Below are 26,317 nucleotides of genomic sequence, written 5' to 3'. Positions count from 1 at the left end.
AGGCTATTTGGAAGTTGAAATTGCCCCTTAAATTTAAGTTTCCATCTGGTTCTATATAAAGGAGGTAATTTTAACTCAACATAATGAGTGTATGAACCAGAATTGAAAAGATGTTGAAACATGTTGTTTTTGTATCAATAAATTAAGAAAATATTGTTTGATTGTCATGTGGCGTATTTTGTTTGGAGAGTGGTTCATATTGCTTTTGGTTTACAACCACCAAGAAACACAATAGACTTTTTTGGGCATTGGCAAAAACAAGTACACTCTAAATTGTGATCCCAAATTTGTGTGGAAGCGTAATCAATTTAGTCTAGTATTTGGTTGAGCTGAAATGATGAGTTTTTTTACATAAAGAGGAGTTATTCTTACCTACACGTTAGTTTTAGGGACCACAGACCAACTCTAACAGGGCATATTGCACGTTAGAGACCGCATCAATGGAGATCTTCGCCAAATGCCAACCATGATTGGTTGTCTTCTATAATAGACTTAGCACTTAATTTGGTGCATGCATGTTTTTTTCTGGTTTCTTTGTTTTCTCTTTGAGAGCTTGCTATTATCAGTCGGATGTTGGACTTGTAATAGACAATGGTTAAGTACATGACTCATGCAGAGGTCAATAAAAAATTCATTCTTCTAAAACAAATGAGATCATTGATCTATCTCTATCTCAAACCATATTCGGCTTACCCCATATTTGACTTGTTCGGCTTCTTTTTTCAGCCGGAACAGTGTTTTTCTCTCACAACAATTCAGCCGGAGCAGTATTTTTCAGCCAGTTTCAGCCAAGTTTCAGACAGCGAACGGGGCCTCAATGTCTAGCTCTGGCTCCGTCTCTATCTCTACCTCTGCTCCTCTGTCTCTATCTTTATCTCTATCTCTAAGTGATATTAATCTATATATGAGCTACTTTTCAGCTATGAAACTGTGTTTTTCTCTCACAACATTTCAGCGTAAACATCAGCATAAGCGAACAGGGTATTATATCTATCTATATGTAATATTAATCTATATCTACTTGTATACCTAAAAATCTTGAAGGATTTAAATCGAATCAATACATATGCCTTTCCTCTGTAGCAAAGCAAGGGCATATTCCTAGAAATTGTTAAAACAGCGACATAGTGTAGAGAGATTTCCAGATTGAGGCCTTGTTTAGATTGCAAGTTTTTTTATTCTCTTCATCACATCAAATTTTTGGACACATGCATGGAGTATTAAATGTAGATAAAAAAATAACTAATTATACAGTTTGATTGTAAATTACGAGACGAATCTTTTGAGCCTAGTTAGGCCATGATTGGACAATAATTGTCAAATACAAACGAAAGTGCTACCGTACCAAATACTGATTCCTAACCTCAATCTAAACAAGGCCTGAGTAGCACCCAGATGGTCATTCCATTCATAGTCCTTTTGATATCACCAAAAGACACAAATGCAGCGAGCCACTCGCCTTATCACAACGCGACACGTTGTCAATTTGCCACGCGACACATCCATCCTTCTGACTTGCGTTCTAACTCCATCACACACATGGCACAGCCACCAAAGGCTCTGTTCGGTCTATAAGCCGTTTGTGCTGATTTGAAGCCGGCTTATAATGACAGCTGAACAGAGCCTTTTGTTAGGAGACGAAACTGGGCCAGACAGACCGACATGGGGAAATATGTGGTGCAAACCCCATAGTAGGTGGGGACTGGGAACATGCAAACCATTTTAAAAATAGTATTTTGACCATTCAACATTTTTTAAAACTAGTAAATCCATAGTGTATATCTATATATATGTACTCACTTATAAAAGTAGAGATGCATACTAAAACTAAAAAAAATCCTATGAAAATAATAAATTTCAAGTGCATGTGTACTTCAAAGACAATTTCTAGTACTGTACTAGATTTTTGTCTGGCCGCTCGCTTTCCAGCCTGTAGCATCCCACACTGTGATCTCATCTGATGGCGCCATCGCGTTGACGTCGAGCCGTCGACCGAGCGCGTCAGGATCAGGCTCCTTCGCCGGCACGGAACGCGTGCGATTAGCCGATTACCATCCCAGTACTTGGAATCAACAAGCGGGGACCTGGACCTGACCTGATCTGATCGCCGGGAGAAGCTTCCTGGCACTCCCACTCTCCATTCCAGTTGAGCGAGGAAACTTGCGGCCCACAGCACTCTGCGGAAAAAGCAGCAGCCTACCGTTCAGAAGGAAGCTTGGATGCCAAGGAAATGCAACACAACACAAGAATCTAGTACAGCTGCTCTGGCACTCCCACTTTTTTTTTTTTTTTTTGCCTCTCCTCTGGGTACAGCTGTAGCATCTGTTCGTACACACGCACGCCCACTCAACACACGCACGCTACTCACACTACCCGTGTACAAACAAATCTACAACTACACTCAGATCTAGAAGGTCGCGTCCTTTTCGAGATCACCGAAATCCAACGATTCCGTAAACGACGGGTACGTCACGATCCCATTGTAGCACCACGCGGAGGCAACGGAATTTATTTGGGGACGCACCCCGGTGAGACACCAGAGTTGCGATCCTCAGGGATCGAACTCTGGCGGGCAGCTCTCACACCGGAGAAGCTAGCCACTGAGCTACGCGCTCGTTCTCCGGCACTCCCATTTTTCTTCTTCTCTATATAATGCCCTTGTTTAGTTCGCGAAAAGTTTTCCCAAAAAGTGCTACAGTACCCATCACATCGAATCTTGCGATACGTGTATGGAGCATTAAATGTAGACGAAAAAAAACTAATTGCACAGTTTGGTTGGAAATTGCGAGACGAACGTTTTGAGCATAATTAATCCATGATTGAACACTAATTGCCAAATAAAAACGAAAGTGCTACGGTAGCTAAATTTCCAACTTTCCACCCACTGAACACGGGCTAATACTACAATTAACAACACAAGAAATGCAACCACCACTTGTCTTGTCATTTCATTCCTACTGAACCCTGATGACGTTAAGTGCAGTGCAGTCTTCAGTGTGTGAACTCCGAATAAGATCCAATTGGATATTATTCAAAGTTTTGGGGGCCTTACAATCAACGGCTGGAAGGAACCAGAGCAGCTGACAAAAAGGAAGGTACTTATTCACGCTTCATCAACAAAAAGGCATGTCAAAGGCCTCCATTATTTACCCTAACTAATCAAAAGAGAGATTTATTATTCACAGTTGGACAGAGGTCCGGCTATGTGGTAATGCATGTGACGCCCATTTTCCCTTCTCTGACCAAGACCGCACTCAAGGGAGTTGGAAGAGCATACTAATATAATCTATTCTTTGGAGGAGCATAGTGATATAATTTATTCCTTTTAGACTTGTCATCCATCACTTCACCCCTCCCAACTCACTCACGAGGCACGCCTTTAAAAGCCAGCCATCCCCAGCCCGCACCCAAATTCTCCTCCTACTCTCCTTCCTTAGCAAGAAAGCAATTCAGCCTCACCCTCTCACACCACTCACTGTTCCACACCAAGATCCAAGAGCAAGAATAGGCAAAAAGAGTAGGGGGCAAGAACTCACAGCTCACCACCATGGCGTCCTACGACAAGGCCTTCGAGTCCTACAAGAAGGCCCTCACCACCGCGGCGTCCGTCGCCGCGTCCATGATGCTGGTGCGCAGCGTGGTGAACGAGGTGGTGCCGCCCGAGCTGCTCTTCTCCGGCTTCGGCTACCTACGCTCGCGCACGACGTCGGACCACACCATCGTCGTCGAGAAGAAGAACGACGGGTTCGGCAACAACCACGTCTTCTGCGCCGTCAAGACTTACCTCGCCACACGCATGAACACCGACATCCAGCAGCGCTTGCGCGTCAGCAGCATGGACGAGAACGACAAGATGATGGTCAGCATGGATGACGGCGACGAGATGCTGGATGTTTATGAAGGCACGGAGTTCAAGTGGTGCCTTGTCTGCAAAGACAACAACTCAAATGACTCCCTCAACGGCAGTCAGAACGAGTCCCAGTTCTTCGAGTTGACCTTCAACAAGAAGCACAAGGACAGAGCCCTCAGATCGTACCTCCCATTCATTTTGGCCACAGCCAAGGCCATTAAAGCCCAGGAGAGAACTCTAATGATACACATGACTGAGTACGGGAATTGGTCCCCGATTGACCTCCACCACCCATCTACATTCGACACGCTTGCCATGGACCACAAGCTGAAGCAGTCCATCATCGATGACCTTAACAGGTTCATGAAGAGGAAAGATTACTATAAGAAGATTGGCAAGGCATGGAAGAGGGGGTACCTGCTGTATGGTCCACCTGGGACTGGGAAGTCAAGCCTAATCGCAGCCATGGCCAACCATCTCAGGTTTGACATATATGATCTCGAGCTAACTGCGGTCATGTCCAACTCAGACCTCAGGAGGCTTCTTGTTGGCATGGACAACCGATCCATTCTAGTGATTGAAGATATTGACTGCACCATCGAACTGAAACAACGGGAGGAGGGTGAGGGACATGAGGAGTCAAATTCTACAGAACAAAACAAGGGGGAAGGCAAGGTGAGTACTAACTTTCAATGTAGAAACCCTGTCTCTTCTCGATTCCACCACTTCCTCACTATTCCTGACAAGAATTTGGACTTTCTGAACAGGTAACGCTGTCTGGACTGCTCAACTTTGTTGATGGGCTGTGGTCAACAAGTGGTGAGGAAAGGATCATCGTCTTCACAACCAATTACAAGGAGCGGCTCGACCCGGCACTGCTGCGGCCTGGAAGGATGGACATGCACATCCACATGGGGTATTGCACCCCAGAGTCTTTCCAAATCCTTGCCAACAACTACCACTCCATCGAGTACCATCACACGTATCCAGAGATTGAGAAACTGATCAAGGAGGTGACGGTAACACCCGCAGAGGTTGCTGAGGTTCTGATGAGGAATGATGACACTGATGTTGTGCTCCATGATCTTGTCGAATTCCTGAAGTCAAAAATGAAGGATGCCAATGAGATCAAGACTGAACACAAGGAAGCAAATAGCCAGCTGGATGAGAAGAAAGATGACAAGGATAATGACAAAAATTAAAACCCAGTGTAATTCCTTCCAGAAATAAGATGAAAGAAAATAGCGGTTTGAGATCAAGACTGAACACTAGGAAGCAAATAACCAGCTGGATGAGGAGAAAGGCAACAAGACAGTGAAAAAAAATAAAACCCAATGCAATTCCTTCACGAAGAGGAAAGAAGATGAAAGCAATGCATATCGTGTTTCATATTGATAGATCCTACAGGGGATCCATTGGCGTATGTGAGTGTTTGCATATTGTCAACATTGTGTTTTTGGATCAATGAGGTGTACTGGTACTTGCAGTGCATCTGCAGAGTTCTGTTAGTACATGTTTAGTAGCATGTATGCAGAGTTACAGATATGCAAAATCCATATGAAAATTTACATGAAACTGCAAACATGCCATTGCCTTGCAAATGCACACCTTGGAAAGTGTAAAGCAGTACTAATTGTTATTCTAGAAGTGCTGTGCTCCATGATTTTGTAGATCTCCAGAAGTGAAAACAAAATATGCTAATTTAACCACAAATGGCCACAAGGATGATAAGATAATAGAGACAATAAAATCCCAGGCAAATTCCCTTCAAAAGGAGAAAGAAAGGAAAGGAAGGCAATAAGTGGAAAGCTATTAGCAGTTTAACGCTGGCCAAACAGTGTGCATACAGAATTACACGTGTAGATAGGCTGGTGATACTGGCGTTCCACCGGCAAATGTGTGATTGTTTGATGACTAAAGCATTGTCCCGATACTTAACATTGTGTATCCACGGAAATTGATTTGTATGTGCTGTCTCAACATTGAGTATAGGAATCTGCAACATCAATATGGAATTATATATACCTTTTCCCCGTAACCGAAACGAGGGGTCTTCCATTTCCCATTGCATAACAGAAGACATACAAATATACAATTCTTACAAAAGCAGATGGAATAGTAACGATTAAGAACAAGACGGCCGGAGCTCAACCACCTGGTGGGTTGGTTCAGATACCTAAGCCTAGGTAAGGAAAAAAAATGTTGGAAAATAAGCAAGATTAGGCACAGCTCGTCTCATTATTGTCAGGACACAAGGACAGGAACATAAACAGAAGCAAGCACGCCATTGCGCCGTCAAAGGCAACTTTGACTAGCGGGCCACAGCCGGCCACTTATATACAATTGCAATTAGAAAGCTGGATTGCTCGGAACCAAAACCAAACAGTCATCCACTTATAGCAGCCGTGGTGCGTTCTTGATTCCCCAAATTTGACCCCCTCATCTAACGATCGGAATGCATCTATCTAATAAGAGAAGGTGTTTTTACCTAGAAATCGTGGCACAGCTCTCGGGCATGGCGTACACGTCGCGGCGGGACGAGGACGACGGAGCTGTACCCCGCCCGCAGCCCGCTTCTGCTCCTGCTCCGACACCACCTGCGCGCATCCTTGGTTGGTCAGCTGGTCCTGGTGTCGCTGACGTGGCGCCTCGCGGGGGTTCGCCGAGGGGAAAAGAGGAGTTTGGCACCGCTGCCGGTTAGCGGTGACGCCGACGCCGATGCGACCGCCTCCTGCTTACCCCGTTGCGGGCTGTGGGCCTGAGCCTGGTAGCAAAGCCGTAGGCCCGGCTACGGGAACACAGACGAAGGCCCAGACTGCTTAACCTTCAATTTTTACGAAAATCTGTTTTTCCTCCCAACTCTAAAATCGAGTAAACCACCTCTCCGAACTTTTAAAACTATTCGTTTTACCTTCATGACCAGTTATAAATGGTTTTCAAATGTAGTTTTGTCTTTTTCTTTTTTATTTATTTCGACTGAATTTTAAAAAAAACATAGTAAATCACAGAAAAATCATGAAATGGAAAATCCAATTTCATTGGACTCCACATGAGTAGATCTACATATTGAACATGCTGTATTTTTGTAAAGTACCTATTTAACGTTATAAGCAATAATACTTTATCTACATATTTAGTTTACGTCAACGAGAATACATCTAGAATTAATTCTTTCGGGACGAAGGCAGTGCTTCAAAATTTAACACCGCAGCTTTGAATCTACACGTTGTATATCCACGTCTAGAACAAATCAGCCATGTTTATTGGTGATGGTATCTCTGGTCAGCGAGCGGAGATGGACATGCATGCATGCACATCTACACATGGATGGGAGGATGCACGGCCGTTCCTGAACCCTCTGAGTGCCGTTCGTTTGTCCTTAACCCGACACGTGTATCCCGTTCAGTTCCAAAACTGGTTCGCAATTGTTAACCCCTCCCAAAACCCACCCGTGACGTGACTAGGCAGCTTGTCCACATGCATCTCCCTTTCTTTCTTTCTTTCCACACACAAACACACGTACAATACGATGTCCATAACCCATACTACTACGATTCGTCTTGTTGTACCTGAAGAAAGATCTGAACAGTCAAAACCCATCGCTGCCCTAGCTAGGCAAGCTTCACCGCCGGCCACCTCGTGTCGTGTCGTGTCGTGTGTATCAATCTAACCAACAAACCACACACGGCCGCCTCCACCCAGCAAACAGCCAGCAATGTCGTCGGACGGGAGCGGGAGCGGGAGCTACGAGAGGTACATCACGATGGCCGCGTCGGCGACGGCGGCGGTCATGCTGCTGCGGACCGTGGTGAGCGAGCTGCTGCCCTACGAGGTCGGGGACCTGCTGCGCGCGGCGGCGCGGGGCGTCCGCGCCCGCGTCTCGTCGCGGCACACCGTGGTCATCGACGAGGCCGAGGGCCTGTCGGCCAACCAGCTCTACGACGCCGCGCGCACGTACCTGGCCGCCCGGGTCACCCCCGACGTGCCGCGCCTCCGCGCCAGCCGCGTCGACGACGCGCAGGGCATCACCGTGGGGATGGAGCAGGGGGAGGAGATGGTCGACGCCCACGACGGCGTCGACTACACCTGGACTCTGGTCGTCTCCCGCGACGCCGCAGCATCCAGGGCAGCAGGCGCCGCCGCCGCCGGCCGCGACAAGGCCGGCCGCCCGGAGGCCAAGTCGTTCGAGGTCAGCTTCCACAGGAGGCACAAGGACAAGGCCCTGGGGTCCTACCTCCCGCACGTCGTCGCCACGGCCAAGGCCATCAAGGACCGGCAGCGGAGCCTCAAGATGCACATGGTGGAGTACGACGCCTGGACCGCTGTCGACCTCCGCCACCCTTCCACCTTTGACACGCTCGCCATGGACGACAAGCTCAAGTCCTCCGTCATAGAGGACCTCCAGAGGTTCGTCAGGAGGAAGGACTACTACAGGAGGATCGGCAGGGCCTGGAAGCGGGGCTACCTGCTCTACGGCCCGCCAGGGACCGGCAAGTCCAGCCTCGTCGCCGCCATGGCCAACTTCCTTAAGTTTGACATCTACGACCTTGAGCTCACTGAGGTCAAGTCCAACTCCGACCTCCGGAGGCTGCTCGTCGGGACCAGCAACCGCTCCATTCTCGTGGTTGAAGACATTGACTGCAGCATTGAGCTGCAGCAGCGGGATGAAGGCGAGAGGCGTGCCACCAGGCCCACTGCGTCTGCAGGAGAAGACGACGACGACAAGGTTAGCATGATGTTGCTATTCCATTTCCATCCACCAGTTAGAATCATATATATAGCCACAAAACTATTTACAGCACTTCATCTAGAATCATATATTGCCACAAACTATTTACAGTACTAGCTCTGGTCACAAAAACTTGTCGTTTAGGATAAGATTTGGCCAAACCTTATAAACTACAAACATTAATAACTACTATATATACTATTGCATTGTTTAGTTTTGAAGCGCGTGGTATTTTAAGGATTTTAAGATCATACTACCTCCATCTCAAAAAAAAAATACAATTCTAAAATAATATTCAAGTCAAACCTCTTAAGTTTGACTAAATTTATATTAAAAGATGTTACCGCCTCTATCGCAAAATAAATCAATCCCTAGAATCATCTAAAATCAAACTACCTTAAGTTTGACAAATTTTATAGGAAATAGTAATAACATCGTCTATGGCACCAAATAAATACATCATGAAAATACATGTCATAAAGTATCTAGTGATACTAATTTAGTGTCATAAATATTGGTGTTTGTTTTAAATGTTCAAGCTCAAAATAGTTTGACTTAGGACAACTCTAGAAGTTAATTTATTTTAGGATGGAAGTAGTACTATTTATCATACTAAATATATATCATCGGATTTGTCATGAATATATCTTTCATAATATACGTATTTGAAATCATAGATGTAGATACAGTTTTCTATAAACTTATTAGTCAAAATTAAGATAGTTTGACTCAGACCAAAACTAGAATTGTCCTTCCTGGACAGAGGGATTATTCTAGAAGAAATTGGTGGTCAAAGATAATCATCAAAATCCGTGCAGTGTCAAATATGTTAAATATTTGTGAACAGAGCTAGTAAATACCATGCATTTGTCGATTGGGCAGCTTTAGTTTCTTACCAACGCTGCTGGCAATTTTGGTGAACTGCAGGTGACGCTATCTGGGCTGCTCAACTTCGTTGATGGTCTCTGGTCGACAAGCGGGGAGGAGAGGATCATCGTCTTCACCACCAACTACAGGGAGCGGCTTGACCCAGCGCTACTGCGGCCTGGAAGGATGGACATGCACATCCACATGGGGTACTGCACCCCAGAGTCGTTCCGGATACTGGCAAGGAACTACCACTCAGTTCAAAATCATGCCATGTACCCAGAAATTGAGCAGCTTATACAGGAGGTAATGGTCTCACCTGCGGAGGTTGCTGAGGTTCTGATGAGGAACGACAACAGTGATGTTGTACTTGAGGATCTCCTTGAGTTCCTCAAGGAGAAGAGGAAACAATCTGGTCAGAGCAAGGATGCAAATGAGAATGGAGATTAATTTATGAAGAAATGTGACAGAGACCAACACCAATACTCAGAGAAAACACAGGGGTAATAGAAAGTCACAAACCAACGATGGTCTCAACCAAATTTTGCGTATGTAAATGAGGTAGTATCAGAAAAAAAAAGAAAAATATGGTCAAGAGTATTATTGTTGACTGTCACTCTTGAGTTTTGACTTATGGAGAACCTTTTTTCGAGTGATATTTCTGTTTAGATTCTTATAGTTTATTAAGATTCTTGACATTGCAACAAAGATTTAATACACAGTTCAGTCAGGGGCGGACCCATAGGTACATGCATGTTTTAAAGGTATGTTCTGGGCTCCACAAAAATGTATAGCTCTTTGTGCTTTATCAGCCCGGCTTATCAACCATGGTACATTGTTTTTCCTCTCACAACAAAACAACATCAATCGGCTTATTAGCCGCAAAAACCATCAGCCGAACCGCTCGAACTAACATAAAAATGTGCAGTACAGTGCCAGGCACATGATGCTCGAGTGCATGTGAAAACTAAAAAACGGCCTTATATTTCGTGTCATACTTAGCAGTTCGCCAATCATAAACTCCAGAGGAATAAGACAGAGTAGTGAAAAAAAAAATATAGTGCTACAGATGTGCCTTCCTGAAGTACTCTTTTGGTGGCTGAAATGGTAATTCAAGTAAAAAGACGAAGGAACAATTTCTTCTAATACCTGAAGAAAGAAAAATACAGAATGGACTGTAATCACCAGCTGAACATTTTTAAGCCCAATTTTGCCATACCTCATTTTTAACAGCAGCATTGCACAAGATCCCAAAGGATTGGCTCTTAAAACTTGTGTCAGAAGCTAACTACACAAAACAGACCCAAGAGCAGTTGCGGGTAGAACATGGAATATCCCTCATGTTACTTGCCTGAACAAGTGAAATAATGCATCAATTGTGTAACATTATTACAGCAGTACAGGCAGTAAATAAAGTAGTAATGAAGCCTTCGCATGGAATATATTAAACTTTGGTATCTGCTTACACCAGACGAATTGTGGTTCAAGGAAAGAGTATACTGATTCCTTTCACTACAAAATCATGTTGCACCTTAACTATATTTTTATTTATTTATTTAATAAATATCGGGTATAACCTGGACACCTGGTACCTTTCTCTTCATCGGGTGAGAAGTTCATGTGCTTCAGAGTAAACAGACCACATAAGATGTAACTATACTTAATTGTACAAAATAGGTGCTCATACCTTCTAAGTGAAAGCCTCAGTTATGACTTATGAGCTCATACCTTCAATCTGTAAGATTAGAGCCAGAAAACAGCTGCTACAATGGATCCTAAGCAGCTAAGAAAAAAATTGAACATAGTGTAGATCATCTGCCAGTTGCCCAGATATCTTACAAGTCACAAGTTAAAGTGCAGGGCATTATTTTAAGAGACCAACCAGAACCAGCTAGATAATAAATATTTCAACTCGCCAGAATACCAATTTCACTTTCTCAAACTATATGCACTTTCTGAATTATTTTTGAATGGCTCCTCATGCACCGATTACCAGCAATGGCAATGTATCAGTGCCATTCTGTTCATCATAATGTAAGCTCTGAATGGGAAATGACACGATTCAAAGGCTGTAGGAGACTAATTCTGAGACACATCTTACCTGGGTTCATAAGTTAACTGGAAAGAAAAGGTAAAGCTATGTGGATCTTACATGGTGAGTATTTTTAATCCACATTGCACTAATGTAACATGGTTGAAACTTCGTTATGAATTGAAGAGACCATTTTTTCTCTTTTCTTCTTTAATGAAAACAATACGCAGTTCTCGTGTGTTCAAGAAAAAAAAAGTGGAACAAACTATGTTTAATGAAGCTTTCTGATTTATGCAAACACAAGAGAATCAGGTTCGACCATTGTAATCTCCAGTGATTTCAATATTCATAAGGCATGACGAAGGCAGCACTTTCACAACTAAGAGGTTCAAAACTAGATACATCATATTAAGGGCGCATTTGGTAGCGCTCTACGACCAGGTACGCATGAGTGGCAACCAAACCGCCCCCTCGCCCCCCATTGTTTAAGAAGTTTCGAGAATCACTTTGAGAGAAGTGAGGAGAAGCTAAGAATAGTAGCTTTGCTCGACTCCCTCTCAATCCTATGGGCCCACCATACGGCCGACATCCGGTTTGCCCCGACGCGGGTGGGCTGACGTGGTGCAGGGCGATGGCGGCACATGCCAATGAGGGACGGGAAGGGGTGGGCCGACAATGGTGGTATGCGAGGAGATGGCGTGGGGAGGGGCGAGACTGACGAAGGCATGGGTTGGAGGAACGGCGGCACAACATAGGTCGGGGAGATGACGATGTAGCACGAGGAGACGGTGGCACATGCGGTGGAGGCGCATGATGAGGAAGAATAAAGAGAAGAGGAGGCGTGTGGTGATGGTGTGGGAGAGGATAAGGTAAAGAAGAAGAAGAAGAAATAAGAAGATTATGGACATTCACTTTTTTTACTAACAAGGCGAAGCCATTTTTCTAAATATTTTTTTTTCTAAACAATAAGTCTGGAGCCAGAAGAAAAACTATTTCATCAAAGAAGCTATAGTCGAATTTTGTTTGTCTGGAGTTAGAGTTTTATAGCAAACAAACACTAAAAGCACATAGTGCAAAAAATATGAACATTACGTCCTTATTAAGACCATCTTCAATAGCTCAAAAATAATAATTAGTAAACCAATGAGTTTTCTAAGTGCCTAAAAAAAGTTAGGAGCATATTTATTGGGTACAAAACTCGCTTATAAAAATACCCCCTCTATCCAAATTAAGATGTTTTGACTTTTTTATTCATAATATTTGCTATGCATTTAAATATACACTATGTCTAAATGTGTATTAAAAATAATATGTCTAGAAAAGCCCTTATAATTTAAAAATAGAAGGTAATTTCTTACTCGCTTAAACTATTTTTATATTATCTTTCTCTCTTATATATTTTATATATTTGGGGATCACATCCTTATTTCTTCTTCGTACGTGCTTCCATCGTCAGATTCATGGTTGATATGTGGAGTATGTATGTATATTTCCACACAATTAGATTGTTTTTTTTTGACAGGGAGTCGAGAGAAGAATTTTTTTTTCGTCAGATTCAAGGTTGATATGTGGAGTATGTGTGTATATTTCCACACAATTAGATTGTTTTTTTGACTGGGAGTTGAGAGAAGATTTTTTTAAATAATATTATTTTAATAATTAATTGTAGATCTTTAAGCTTTAATAATAAAATTCCATATTGGTGTCCATCGGCGAACTAAAAGCCGATAAGAGTCTATCGGCGTTCCAGGAGCCGATACGATCCTGTTGGTGTTTGGATTGCCGATAGGAGGCCTCACATAGTACGGGCATCCGTCGACGTGGGTGTTATCAATGCCGACATAGTAATCGGCATTCCAGGGCCGATAGCTCCCAACCACAAACGGACACGCGACATTAGTGGACGGATGTGTTTTTTATTTCTTTTTCTGTATGGTTAGTTATTTATTGATAGTTAGATAAAAAAATAGTATATATTTTAGGCACATATTTAATACGTATAAGTATTTATGTATTCAGAAGATGTAGAGTCATAGTTGCTTAGTTAGGAAAAATTACTTTATTTGTTCGATAATTGGCTATAGGACACTCTTTAATGGCGGTATTTGCTGATGGACATCGCTCAATGTTGTCTTTGCTAAAATTTTAAACCATAAATTTAAATGATTTTAATTTTTAGGTTATTTTAGGTCTAAACAGCTTACTTGTAAACTTAAATGTAGAAATATAGAAGAAAATACTCCATAAGTCCTAAAATAAGTGATTCTCATTTCTCAAGAGGTCAAACTTTTTTAATTATAGATCTGAGTATTGTAATAGATATACAAATTATAATTTTACAAAAGGGTATGTCACATAAAAAAAATTAGGTGTATTTCTTATAAAGGTTATATGTGTAATATTGAAATCTTTTAGACGCGCACGCTCATAAGATATAATATAATAATAATTATTTTTAATTATAAACGAGGGATAAATTGGACGACGGCCAGGGCATCCGCGTGTAAACTTCCAATGCCTGCATCACACCTGTCATATATACCCTTCAACCCCTCAACCGTGAATAATAATTGGAGCGATCTGAGGGCCTCAGGTTCCTGTTCTACGCGTAATAAAACGGCATCAGACACTGCATGGGAGGCCGGCGATAGCCTCCGCGCCCGTTCTCCAACCTGCACGGCCCACGTGTCAGTGCTACAACGTTGCGTGGAAACCGGTAAACAACCACGCACCGCATCTCTCTGTTCCGAGCTCCTCTGCTCCTCGCCCTCTCCATCCGCTCATGTTCCACGCCACGCCGCCCGCCGTTTGTCAGATCGTCTCCGGCGATGCTACGGCCGTTCATACCAGGGGTGCTTGGGCAGAGAGGGCTCCGTCCACCGTGCACGCATCCGCATCGACTCCGCCGCCGCTTCACCAGGTGGCCGTTTCGCGTGGGCTGCATCGCTGCCGCTTCGCTCGTGCCTCGGCCTGTTGCCCTTCCCAGTATCCGCTCGTGCCGCTGCTTCTCCATGGTTCCCAATGATTCTGCTGCTAGGCCTCAAGGTACAGATGCATTTCTTTCTCCTTGTTTTTCTCTCCTAACAAAGTTCTTTTTGCAATGTCCTTCACTTTTTGCTTCGGACACAGAGCCATTTGCTTATTCGACATCTATATGATGCTACGTTCTTATATCCTTCTCGGTTTTTGTTTAATGTATTCAGCTCAGCATTCACATCGATTCAATCTGAACTCTACAAACTGCTGGTACAACAAAGTAAAATTCATTTCCTTTCCTTAACCTTCAAAGGTGCTACTGCAACTCTGCAAGAGGGTAGTAGCATTATGTTCTTTTCCTGATACAGCTGCATAGGTTCTGCTTGTGCTAATCCGGACATAGATTTCAATGTTGCTTCGCCTATACACCTGTGTGCTAGGTCCTGTTAATCCAAGCTTACTTGCCTATTTACTGCCTCAGGTAACAGGTGATTTATCTTCCATTAGTGATAGATGGAGGTTTCTAACCGGTGACAGCAGATTATTGTGTTTTGATCAGTGCGCTGCAGTCAGTTCAAATGGTACTGAACAGATCTGTCAATCAATATCAATGGGTAATTTTGCCATCAGCTATAGATTTTCATATTCGCAAGATAATTAATGCTATTTCATACTGCTACTTAATTTCAACAGGTAACTGCCCATCTTCAGGCCTGCCTTCCCAGGATCTATATTCATTCGCTTCAAGCATGTGAGTTCACGTTTTCTGAATTCCCCTGCATTTATATGCCTCAAATAGCCTATGCGTTCTTTTTTCTTTTAGTGCGTGCTTAATGCTTCTTGAGATTAGTACAGGATCAATTTCTGTAGGTTTTGTACGGAGTTATGATTGGCACCACAATTCCTTTCTGCGATCGCAAAACCTGCTCCATTGGTCATGGTACTTGCACTAGATGATCATTTTTTCCCTTTCATATACCTATGCTCAAAATTGGCAACTATCAGCTTCGTTACTATTTTTTCCCTTTTGGTTATATAAGCTAAACCTTCGTGCACACAGAAATTAATCCCCCACCCTGAGAGCCTCCACCACTATTTACGTCCCTATTCTACACGTAATAAAACGGGGCATCCGGTTCTCAACATGCCAAGGGGTCTTAGTTGCAGTGCTGCTCCTCCTCCGCTGAAGAGGAAGCCACCCACCACCCTTGATCCCCTCCCCTCCCCCTCTCGAGGAGCATACCTTTCCATTGCTATCGGCCATGGCTATGCCTCTGCTGGATTGTGTTCATGCTTTCCTCGCCCTCCTTGCTTCACCTTTGGCCATGTGCCTCTTTTTTGTAACTATTTTCCTGGTCCATCTATTCAGTTAAGATGCCAGAGTTTTTATTTTTCTCCTGTCATACCTCTATTGATTCTTGGAGAAGCCTACTATCTTTCAGAAGACTTACATTCGCTTTCATTCCTGTATGATCTTTGGTTAGTCAGTTTGTTACTCAGTTTGTTAGAGCATCTCCAAGAGTACCCAATATTTTTTTCCTAAAAACATAAAGTTTTACAACTTCTAAAAAAATATTGGAAGGAATAAAGAAGGCCATCTCCAAGAGTTTCTAATAATCAACTCCTAAAATATAGAAGACAATTTTAATCAGGAATCATATACTATTTCTAAATTATCCTAACCACTTTTAAATATTCTTTCTCTCTTATACATTTGCATCAGGAACCCTTTCCTACTCTTTATTCTTTCCACGCCCTTCCATCTTTAGATTAGTCGACAAACACACGCGGGAGAGAGAAGATATGCTCAACTCGGAAGCACGTAACTTTACGCGGAACAGGGTGACTTTTCCCAAGTTCTAAAAGATTAGCAGGATGGATTATGAGTTGTTGGAGAGGGGGTTTTTCTCATCTTGCTAAAAACCAGGTTTAGGAAAATATTTAGGGAACTCTCGGAGATGCTCTTAGCTCAGTTCGTTAGACGTAGACTCTGGTTGTTAGGCTTCAGGCTATAAAGCCTAAACGTTGGTTAATGAGAAAGCTAGCTGGAGATTGATTACAATCTCTCCCGCTCCCCTGTTCGTGGGCGACGCCGAGCTCGGCGTCGCTGCCTCGCCGCCGCACTACCTCCGGATCACCAGCCTCTCTCTCTCTCTCTAATCTGCTACTCGATACGCCTAGCCCTAGCTCGCCACAACATCTGGTATCGGATATGCCAGGACCCGAGCCTGCTTCCGTTTCCGCCGCTGCCGCATCCGCAATCATCGCCCCCAACACCGTCGTTCCCGCCTTCGCCCTCGACGCCCTTACAAACGCCGTCTACGACCTCCAGCGTCTGATGGACGACTTGGCTACTCGGCTGACCGCGGTGGAGACCTGGCCATCACTGCCGGCGGCACCCCAACCATGCCTTTCGGACGCCCTTTCTGGCTCCGGTGGCATTCCTCGGGTACCACCGACTGCCCCAGTGTTTGTCACCACAGCGGGCAGCAGTCCGGCACCGCTTGTGCCCTCTCCGTCGCCGATTCCGTCGTTCGCCTCAACCAGTCTGGTGCCACAACTGCAGTACCACGCCAACCCGATGCCCTTCGCTGCCGGTGTTCCAGGGGTCCTCAAGCTCACCTTCCCGACGTTTGACGGCGCCGATGACCCCTTGGGCTGGCTGCACCAGTGCGACCAATTTTTCCGCACGCAGCGGACCAGGGACTGCGACAAGATCTGGTTGGCCTCCTTCCATCTGACGTGGGTCGCCCAGCATTGGTACTACGAGTTGCAACGCGATGCGGGAGATGTGGGCGCGTTTACCTGGGAACTCTTCAAGACGTTGTGCCATCAGCGCTTTGGGCCATTACCCAGTGAATCACCTGGATGAATTGGTGCGTCGGCCATGTCGTGCCACCCTCGACGCGTTCCAGGAGGCCTTTCCGGATCGGCTGGTGCCTTTTGGCCGGCCCTCGCCACCACAGCACGTGCTCCTCACCGGCCAGCTCCCGGATGCCATCCAGGTCGACGTCGAGCTGCTCGACCCACATGATCTTCAGCACGCAAGGAGCTTGGCGCGCGGCCCTGAGCGCGACGGTTCGGCTATGCTGTCGCCACCGGCACAGGATCTTCACACCACTCGGGCCGTCATCTGTCCTCCTCCAACAACCGTCACGCCTACCGGCTCGGCACAGCCGCCCATGGCGATCGCGTCGGCATCACGACCACCACCTCGCCCGTCCCGATGTCTGTCCCCGGCGGAGCTCGCGGAACGCCGCCGCCAGGGCCTCTGCTATAGCTGCGACGAGCAGTATGCCCCTGACCACAAGTGCCAACACCTCTTCTACCTCGAGGTCACTGCTCCCGATGACGCCAAGACGCCTGACACAGGGGAGATCAAGCCGGCCGTGTCCACCCCGGTGCTCTCCCTCCACGCCATGGCCGGGATCCGCACGGACGAGACTATGCATCTGCAATTCTCCATCGCCAACTAGCAGTTTGTCGCGCTGCTGGACTCCGGCTCGTCGCACAACTTCATCCATCCCATTGTCGCTTGGCAGGTCGGCCTCGCGTTCCACTCCAGTGTAGGCGGCCATGTCACCGTGGCCAATGGCGCCCGAGTGGCCTGCCAGGGCATCGCGCGCGACGTCGCCATCCGCCTCGGGGCGGAACCGTTCTCCATCGACTGTTACTCCGTCCCGCTCGACAGCTACGACATGGTCCTCGGCGCCACTTTCCTCCTCACGCTGGGGCCGATTCTATGGGACTTCAACGACTCATGCCTAGCCTTCTGGCGGGAGCGCCGCCGCGTCCTATGGCGGGGCTTGGCCTCGCCGCACCTCGGCGTTCCATCGTCTGCCCGTCTCAACGCAGTGCGCGACGCCGCACCAGCACGACTTGATCGCCCCACCACGGTCGCGGGTGCGCGGTCTCGCAGCACCGCAGATGGCTCACGCAGTAGCGCACCTTTGACGCCCTCCTTCAACCTCTTCGGGGACCTCCATCGTGGAAGTCAGGACACCGCCAACCTCCAGACCCTCCGCGACCTGCTCGTCACTGCGAGTGGTGCGCCGCTGCACATCGTGGATGGCCTCATCCTCCGCGATGCCCTTGTGTTGGTCCACGCCTCTTCAGCGACATTGTCCACGATCCGGCAGCTCGCCCACACGACCGGTCGCGACGGACCACTGTAGAGCCTCCGCTCGGATTTCTTCGCCGACGACGACAAGCGGCTCGTCTGTGCGTTCATCCGCTCCAGTGCTCTGAGCGAGTGGAACCAGACAAAGGCCTTCCACAGCAGCGGCCTCCTTCAGTTGATCCAGCTTTCGCCTTGGCAAGCGCATTTCATCGCGCTCGGTCAACCGTCCACGACGAGCACGGACGCCGAGACCTTCAGTTTCCCAAACTCCATTGTCAGCGCTCGTGACCTCAACACCATCATCAGGGTCCCCGACGCCGACTCCGGTGCAGCGGTCAAGCTCTGGAGGCTAGCCTTCGGAGGACGGCGCTTCATCGCCTACGCCCTCGAATTTAAGTCGCGTTTTGTTTTCAGGGTGAAATTCAGGGCCGGCCGCCTCAACACGGTGGCGGCTGGTTTGTTCCGCCACGACAGCCATGAGGTGTTAGCGGTCGCTCTCTCAAGGCCCCCCTTTCCGCGGTCCGTCGAGCTGCGCCAAGAGCTGGTGGGCACCGCCTACATCTGCGCCATCCGCAACGCTCTCAACACCGACCGTCGGGGTGCCCCGTGGCTCGTTAGCTACGGCTTCATCCTCTATGGCGGCCGTGTCTTCGTGCCGCGCTCATCGACCCCGTTTTCCTAGGTCTGCAAGCTGGCGCACACGGCAGAACACAGGGTCATCCACCAGCAGCAGGTCCGCACCGACTGCAACACCGACCATGGCCGGGACGAACCCCTCGTCGTGATGTGCGCTCATCTTCTCCATGCCCAGGCCTACGTCTCGCACCACTACGACGCGCGTCTCCGTGAGCTCCAGTTCTCTCGGGGTGCCTGGGTATGGCCTCTCCTGTTCCATCGCTCCGTCCAGTACTAGGTGGCAGGCTCCCGTGGCCAGCTGGGGCCTGGGTTTGCAAGGCAAGACCACACCTTGGCATGCATGGACGCAGTGGCCTCCTACCTCCGGCTCCTTGCAGGTGCCCGCATCAACGATCCCGTCCAAGTAGGCCCTCTGCGGCCATTCCAAGCACCTTCGCCGTTCCAAGTGCCGGCCCCTCGGGCGGGTCTGTCCGAGGCCGACGCACCATGGGAGCCCGTTGAGACGTTCCGCGCGGTGCACCCTTGCTCCCAGCTCGAGGACGAGCTGTTTGTCGGGGGGGGGGGGGGGGGGAAGTGTTATGGATGGCAACGATTACCTATGGACGAAGCAGAGCAGTGGCTAAGGAGTAGCATGCGCGACGCGCGAGACGCGCGGGATGTGCGTGGTCACCGCGCCCACGGCGGCGCCGTTCCTAGTCGTTAGGATCTTTGGTTAGTCCGTTTGTTACTCAGTTTGTTAGACGTAGTCTCTGGTTGTTAGGCTTCAGTCTATAAAGCCTAAACGTTGGTTAATGAGAAAGCTAGCTGGAGATTGACTACAATCTCTCCCGCTCCCCCTGTTCGTGGGCGACGCCGAGCTCGGCGTCGCGGCCGCACTACCTCCGGATCACCAGCCTCTCTCTCTCTCTAATCTGCTACTCGATACGCCTAGCCCCAGCTCGCCACAACAACTACAGATTTAGGTGCTCTGTGCATATGAAACATAATGTTTTTTTTGGATGGGTCGTATATAGTCAGGTCACACTGTCAAGTGACAAGGTGATGAAAACATTTGCTGTTGCAAAACTTGTGATGAAGATGACTTCTCATATTACTTGGTAATATGGGTTGATGATCTTGAAAGGTTCACAACATGTTCATGGATTTATATGTACAATTGATTTGTTTATTTAATCATGGGTCTACATATACTGCTGATCTATTTATTTACCATATAGCATTCCCTTCCTGGGTTATGTCAATGTAATTTCCTGCGAGACTTGGCACTACACCCCTCTCCTATCTATGTTATTCTTTTTTGTATGTGCCCACACCTTGTATTTTTGCAATGGATGCCATTTCTTAATTGCATGTTGTGCTTACCCAACTACAAGAGATCGAATGATGCTATTTTGTTTATTTCTAAGGCTAGCTCTTGCTTCCCTTCTTTTCCAGATTTTTTTTATTGTCATAGCTCCTAATTGATAACGAAACATAAAGAACGACCTCTCATGCTTCTTCAAGTTTCCCACATATTTATATGATTTGTTCATGGTTCACAACTTGACATGACAACCTTCAGGTTGCTGATTGTTTTGGTTTAATGGTTTAGGCAGTGAGTTCTATCTAATGCAGTTTCCTTCAAGGCTTCCGCCACAACCCTCTCCTCCTACCTATATTCTTTTCTGTATGTGCCTTTGATGGCGGGGAAACGGGCAGTTATGACCCCGCCTCCGTGTCAGCAGAGACAAATTTGGTTTTGGTTAAATTTAATTGGGACAAAAGAAAAAGAATAGGTATTGCAAGTCCATACTTCCATAATTTTTATATTTGCATAAAAATTATGTTAATTACATCTCCGAAGAGAACACTCCTGATTAAGAGTTCCAACATGAGTACATAAAAAATAAGATTATATCATATGGCTTCCTATTGCAACCTACAAAAGAGAACAAAGTCTTCAGTCTTGTAGTCGCGGATGGATGCATGTGTATATTTTACACTTGGTCATGATCATTTCTTGAATGATGTATAGTGCATTGTATCATATATGGGCGTGGCTTATCTTGAAGACTAAATTTGACATAGTCTTGTTGAATCATGGAGGTCCTGGTTTGACATTTATAAATGTACTCAACATATGGCGCAATATTTTGTATGGGCAAAGACAAGATAATTATCTCGTCAAAATTAAAGAAGATATGTTGTTGCACCAAACCTAGCGCGTGACGCATGGAGTTGATTTGTTTTATCAAAGTTGGCGTACATGCTCATGACATGGTATTTGACCAAGGGTTCACATGCACTATGCTATTTAATTTGATTTGATTTGGTTTGTTATTGTCAGACATAACCTTATATGAGTGCAGTCTAACTAAGGAGCTAGATCTAAGTTAACCTTGATGCATAGCATTTGGAGGGCCTACATGGGGCATAATTGATATTTTATCCAAATTAATTAGAAATTATGATGATGGATGAATATGACCGAGCTTATTTGAACTAGCTAAGTCTACGTATTTGTGACATTTTGGTTATTCTATTTGACCGAAGCGCTGCAGCAGGTTGATTAGCATAGGCAATCATAACATGGGACTTGATATGATATGAAGAAATCATTTAATTTAGTTTATTTAATATGGTCTGGCCGTAATTTAAAACGACGTAATTTTATCTAATGCATGATGGGGAATACTTGATTCCACGGCAGCATGAATGCACTAGCAGTCACTGTGTGGTGAACCGACGTGTTTTTATGCATGTATAGTATAAGTTCTTTTGTTTTAATTATATACTTCTATTTACATGTCGATGGCCGGAACATGGTGCTGTGGATGAGTACACCTAAGACCTAATATCACAGTTTATTTATTTGATTGAAATGCACTAATAACCATAACATATTCATTACGTGGAGAAGTGCAATATGGCAAAGTTTTGTTTATTTATTCACGCTACAAAGAGGCCTATATGCAGGACCATTAGCATGTAGCATTAATCTAGCAACTCTATTTATTTTCATGCATGTTGCCTGATTTAGTCACCAAATTTCAGCAAGGGAGTTGTAAAATGCAAGGGTGCCTACCAGGACGTAACCTGCGCAACCCTTTGTTTTATTTGGTAATTTGGTTAAGATATAAACCATGGACACTACTTTGGCACAGGATACATGATGGCCGTGCTGTATGCAAGCATTTGTGTACTTGTACATGACCATTTTTCATGGAGGGTTGCTGATGCATGAACGTAAAATGAGCTGTAGGACTGAAATATGCAGTACGTAGCTAATGTCTTGTCTTTGATATAATTTCATTTGCACATATGATTGTTTCTTTGATTTGATATAAACCCATGCATGATCTTTCTTCGTGGCAGTAGCATGCGAGTTCTTTATTTTCTTTGATGCATGATAAGAATGGGCCGGCGTTGCCGTGGCCAAAACACATGTAGATTTGTTTAGATATGGAGCCGATTCGCGTCCATATCAAATTTACCATGAATCGGGTGGAGCGCGTCCATCAATTTTGTACCATGAACCTTTAACCAGGTTGGAGCCAAGATCGCGTCCAACCGAATTTTCACCATGAACATAACCGAGGTGGAGCCAAAGCGCGTCCGACCCAATTTTCAGCCATGGGATGGAGTCAAAACGCATCCGAACCCGCATTTCACCGAGGCATATTTGCTGTCTTTTTACACCTTCACCAGGGCATATCGCCCATGCGCAAAGTGCGGTCGTGGCACTGCTGGCCAACCTTTTATCGGGGCTTGCAGCCCATGCACATAGCGCAACCATCACCATTTCTTTTACCTTTTACCGGGGTAAGATTCATGTACACTGCTCTTCCGCAGCCACATGAGTCAGCCGTTTAACAGGAGACATCACAGGAGTTGCTGATGAAGTCCCGTGAAGATCAGAGACCAAGAGAGAAATCATAGAAGCGCCATATAACCGCTCACCTTCTTTCGGATCCTGCTGGACGATGCGCAACAACTTGTTGCAGGAGCACCTTTTGGATCTCAAGCGGTGGCTTCGCTTGTCACGGCCTAGCGGCGTATATGAGCAGCGCTGCAGCCTAACGGCACTTCTAATCGGGGAGCCGGGTGTGTGTATGTCTTGAACGCCCGCTATGGCTCTCTATTTATAGAACCAAGCGGACAACAGTTGTTCAGAGATTTGCCGCTTTCCAATTTGATTTCGAATTTGCTGCTACCGACGCTGGCGCGCCAGAACTCCAGCTCCACGCACGCGACGTGGAGGACGTGCAGTGTCAAAGCTTGGACCTGGTCAGTGCAGGAGTTCACTCGTCGGCGCTCGGCCTGATTTATAAAAAGACACACTAGAATTCATCCTGCACGGTTGTATGATATGCGGGCCATCCACTATCTTTTTTTTTAATTTCCGTAATTAGAGAGAACGATAATCGTTTTTCTGGCTTCTCTGGTTGGAATATAATCTGACACGTATCATATCGACGCCTGTTCATTCATGGCTGGAACAGACGAATGGCTTTGTTGCTGGCATCAGTGATCTTATACACGTGTGCACATGTTACGACACGTAGCTATGAAGTACTTTATTCCATTTTGTTTCATCGACTAATTAAGAAGCAAATGTGCGTCCGCACTTGCTTCTCTTTTCTTAACAATATTCCTTTCATTTTTGTCAACACATGACCAACACGTAGGTTGACAATTCATATTAATTAACCATTTAATTAATCAACCCACAATATTATCTTTGACATTTCACTATCCGAATTTATGCATCATTTGTATGTGCACAAATGCACTATATTGGCATGTACGCCTTCACTCATCGTGTATATTTGTATGCACTATCTTTTATAGCCAACCTCATATACATACATTCGTTTCGTTTCCTTTCTAGGCATGCTATTACTTGTATTTAACATCTAGACAGAATGTGAGTATGTGACAATCTATATTGTTTTATTTAGAGCCAAAATTGGTGCCAACAGCCTTCCATTTTTTGCAAAGGATGGTGTTTGTCCATTGCATGCTGTGGTTACCTGACTGTTCTGAGGCTGGCTCCCTCTCGCATATCTTCTTTACATATTTTTGTTGTCCCAACTCCTAAATGATAATGGAATGGAAAGCACATCTTCTCATGCTTCTTTCTACTTCCCACATATATATTTATGTGATTTAGTAATGATTCAGATCACACCATACATGTTGCTAGCTGTTCATAGTTCAATGCTTTATGTAACCCAACTAAAATTTTTGCCAGCTACAATGCGCTCTCAGCATTAGAATGAAACGAGAGGCCATGACCTTCGGTAAGTAAGTGCTAATCATTTTTCTTTGCTCTGTTGTGCTCTTTTGAGGTTTTTGGGTTAAGGGGACATCCTTCCATGTGTCCATGCTTGATGGACTTCACATCTATGCCGTCCAGTTAAAAACTGCACATCTATGCGTCGTCTCTAAGAAGAAAACAAAGATAAAAACAGTGAACTTCACTTAGAAAATTACCTCTGTTGGTGATTGGTTCTTTGATATTGGATCCGTAGAATTACTCCTGTGGTATAGCTTGCCTCCTTATCCTATAGTGCAGTTTTCCCATACCTTTATTTTATTCACTAAAAACAATGGCCTCAGCATTGGCAAAATTGTGTGTAGTTAGTGAAAAGATATGTGACGCTCTTTCACCTATCTGAGGTTGCTGCCACTCCTTTGTACATGTACTAACTGTAAGGCCTTTTTCCCTTTTGCATCAGGATCTTCAGGACATTGAAGAGATTCTACACTCTGTCGTTGTGCAAATCGTAATACTTCGGAAACCTCTCCTAAGAAAAGGTGAAGAAGAATTTGAGCACTATCTGAACATTCCATGAGACCAGTTGACATTTTAACATTTGTTTAGGCCCAGCCATTGGAGAAGGCAATGAAATCAACCTTCGAAAGCAGTAACCCGAACGAAACTTCGGAGTGAGTGTATGTATCTTGGTGAACTTCCACCAATACCTTATATAGAAGATCCATGTCAGAACATAGTGAATAATTTTGCCTTTTCCCAGAAAGAACGAGAGGACTATTTTTAGTTTATTGCTATATCATGTCTCAGGTACTCTGTAGTTTGAGACCATATTTTAGTTTAATGTAATCCAATTGAGACTTTCTCACCATGGACTTAATGCTGCTTAATTGCTTATTGGTATATGTTTTTCTTCGCTAATTGATATACTTACCGCTCAAATGATATACTTAGTCTTCAATGATGTCAAATAAGCATGGTAAATTTTTTTGAATATTCTCTTGCAGACAGTTCCATGCTCTCTTGCATACCGTTCCATACAACAGCACCTCGAAGAAATTTTTATTACCTTATATAATGGGGCCATGCAGCCACCTATTAATCATTAACGTGCAAAGCCGAAGCAGGCGCTGCGGTGCGCGCCCACCATGCTCTTATAAATAGCATGCTCGCACACCTTAGCCTTACGAGCACTTGCAAGAGTGACGAGTTGGATCAATAAAGGAGTGTTTGTTTGCCGGTCCAGATGGACCATTGAGCCTAGGGGTGTAACACAGGCTATTTGTTTGCTTGGACCAACCCACGAGCCAGGCCGGCACGCCCCTCAAAGCACCACTGGGCCCGGCTCTGGAGAAACAAAAAATTCTTTCGTTCCTGTCGGGCTCAGCTGTAGCAGGCGCATCGTATACGAGCAGCGTCACCTCCCTTTTCTTTATCGTGAAAGCCTCCCCGCCGTCGCCAACCCCGTCGTTGAGTGCACGTAGGCTCCAGCTCGGAGCGGTGACTTCCCCTCCCTCTCCGACGACTCTTCGGCGATCTTCGACCACAGGCTGGCTCATTCTCATCTAGGAAAACAAACATGGCTGGTTGCATCACCACAGACTGGATCACAAGATGCAGCCTTACTAAACACTGGATCATAAGATGCAGCCTCACTAAACACAATAGAATCGATAACTTTGATTAATATCAAATCTAGCAAGAGACCAAATGATGTAGCCTACTGAAGAACTCGTCGAGAATTACGTTACTCCTACTCCTAGTGCGATGGCGTGAAGCTGGAAAATAGATTGTGTATTGATCGAGAGATGAAAAATGTTACAGTAGCCGAGGTCTATATTTATACCCTG

General features: G+C 45.5%; 2 protein-coding genes across 2 annotated transcripts; both read left to right on the top strand.

The window, feature by feature from the left end:
- Window positions 1–3,384: 3,384 nt before the first annotated feature.
- On the top strand, window positions 3,385–5,425 carry LOC136517212 (AAA-ATPase At3g50940-like). Its single transcript, XM_066510742.1, has 2 exons — window positions 3,385–4,525; window positions 4,618–5,425. The coding sequence occupies exons 1-2, from the start codon at window positions 3,548–3,550 to the stop codon at window positions 5,050–5,052; spliced, it is 1,413 nt and encodes a 470-aa protein (XP_066366839.1). The 5' UTR covers window positions 3,385–3,547; the 3' UTR covers window positions 5,053–5,425.
- Window positions 5,426–7,565: 2,140 nt separating this feature from the next.
- LOC136518939 (protein HYPER-SENSITIVITY-RELATED 4-like) lies at window positions 7,566–9,896 on the top strand. The gene is made up of 2 exons (XM_066512622.1): window positions 7,566–8,576; window positions 9,507–9,896. Exons 1-2 carry the CDS (start codon window positions 7,566–7,568, stop codon window positions 9,894–9,896), a joined length of 1,401 nt encoding a protein of 466 aa, XP_066368719.1.
- The last annotated feature ends 16,421 nt before the right edge of the window (window positions 9,897–26,317 follow it).

This window comes from Miscanthus floridulus, chromosome 17 (assembly GCF_019320115.1).
Source record: "Miscanthus floridulus cultivar M001 chromosome 17, ASM1932011v1, whole genome shotgun sequence".
Classification (NCBI taxonomy): domain Eukaryota; kingdom Viridiplantae; phylum Streptophyta; class Magnoliopsida; order Poales; family Poaceae; genus Miscanthus; species Miscanthus floridulus.
Note: the sequence above shows the minus strand (reverse complement) of the source record. Positions and strands in the feature narration are given on the sequence as shown.

Excerpts from the sequence above, each read along its gene's own strand:
- LOC136517212 (XM_066510742.1), top strand. The coding sequence starts at position 3,548 with ATGGCGTCCTACGACAAGGCCTTCGAGTCCTACAAGAAGGCCCTCACC. Across the intron at positions 4,526-4,617 it reads AAAACAAGGGGGAAGGCAAG|GTAACGCTGTCTGGACTGCT; the intron begins GTGAGTACTAAC and ends CTTTCTGAACAG.
- LOC136518939 (XM_066512622.1), top strand. The coding sequence starts at position 7,566 with ATGTCGTCGGACGGGAGCGGGAGCGGGAGCTACGAGAGGTACATCACG. Across the intron at positions 8,577-9,506 it reads GAGAAGACGACGACGACAAG|GTGACGCTATCTGGGCTGCT; the intron begins GTTAGCATGATG and ends GGTGAACTGCAG.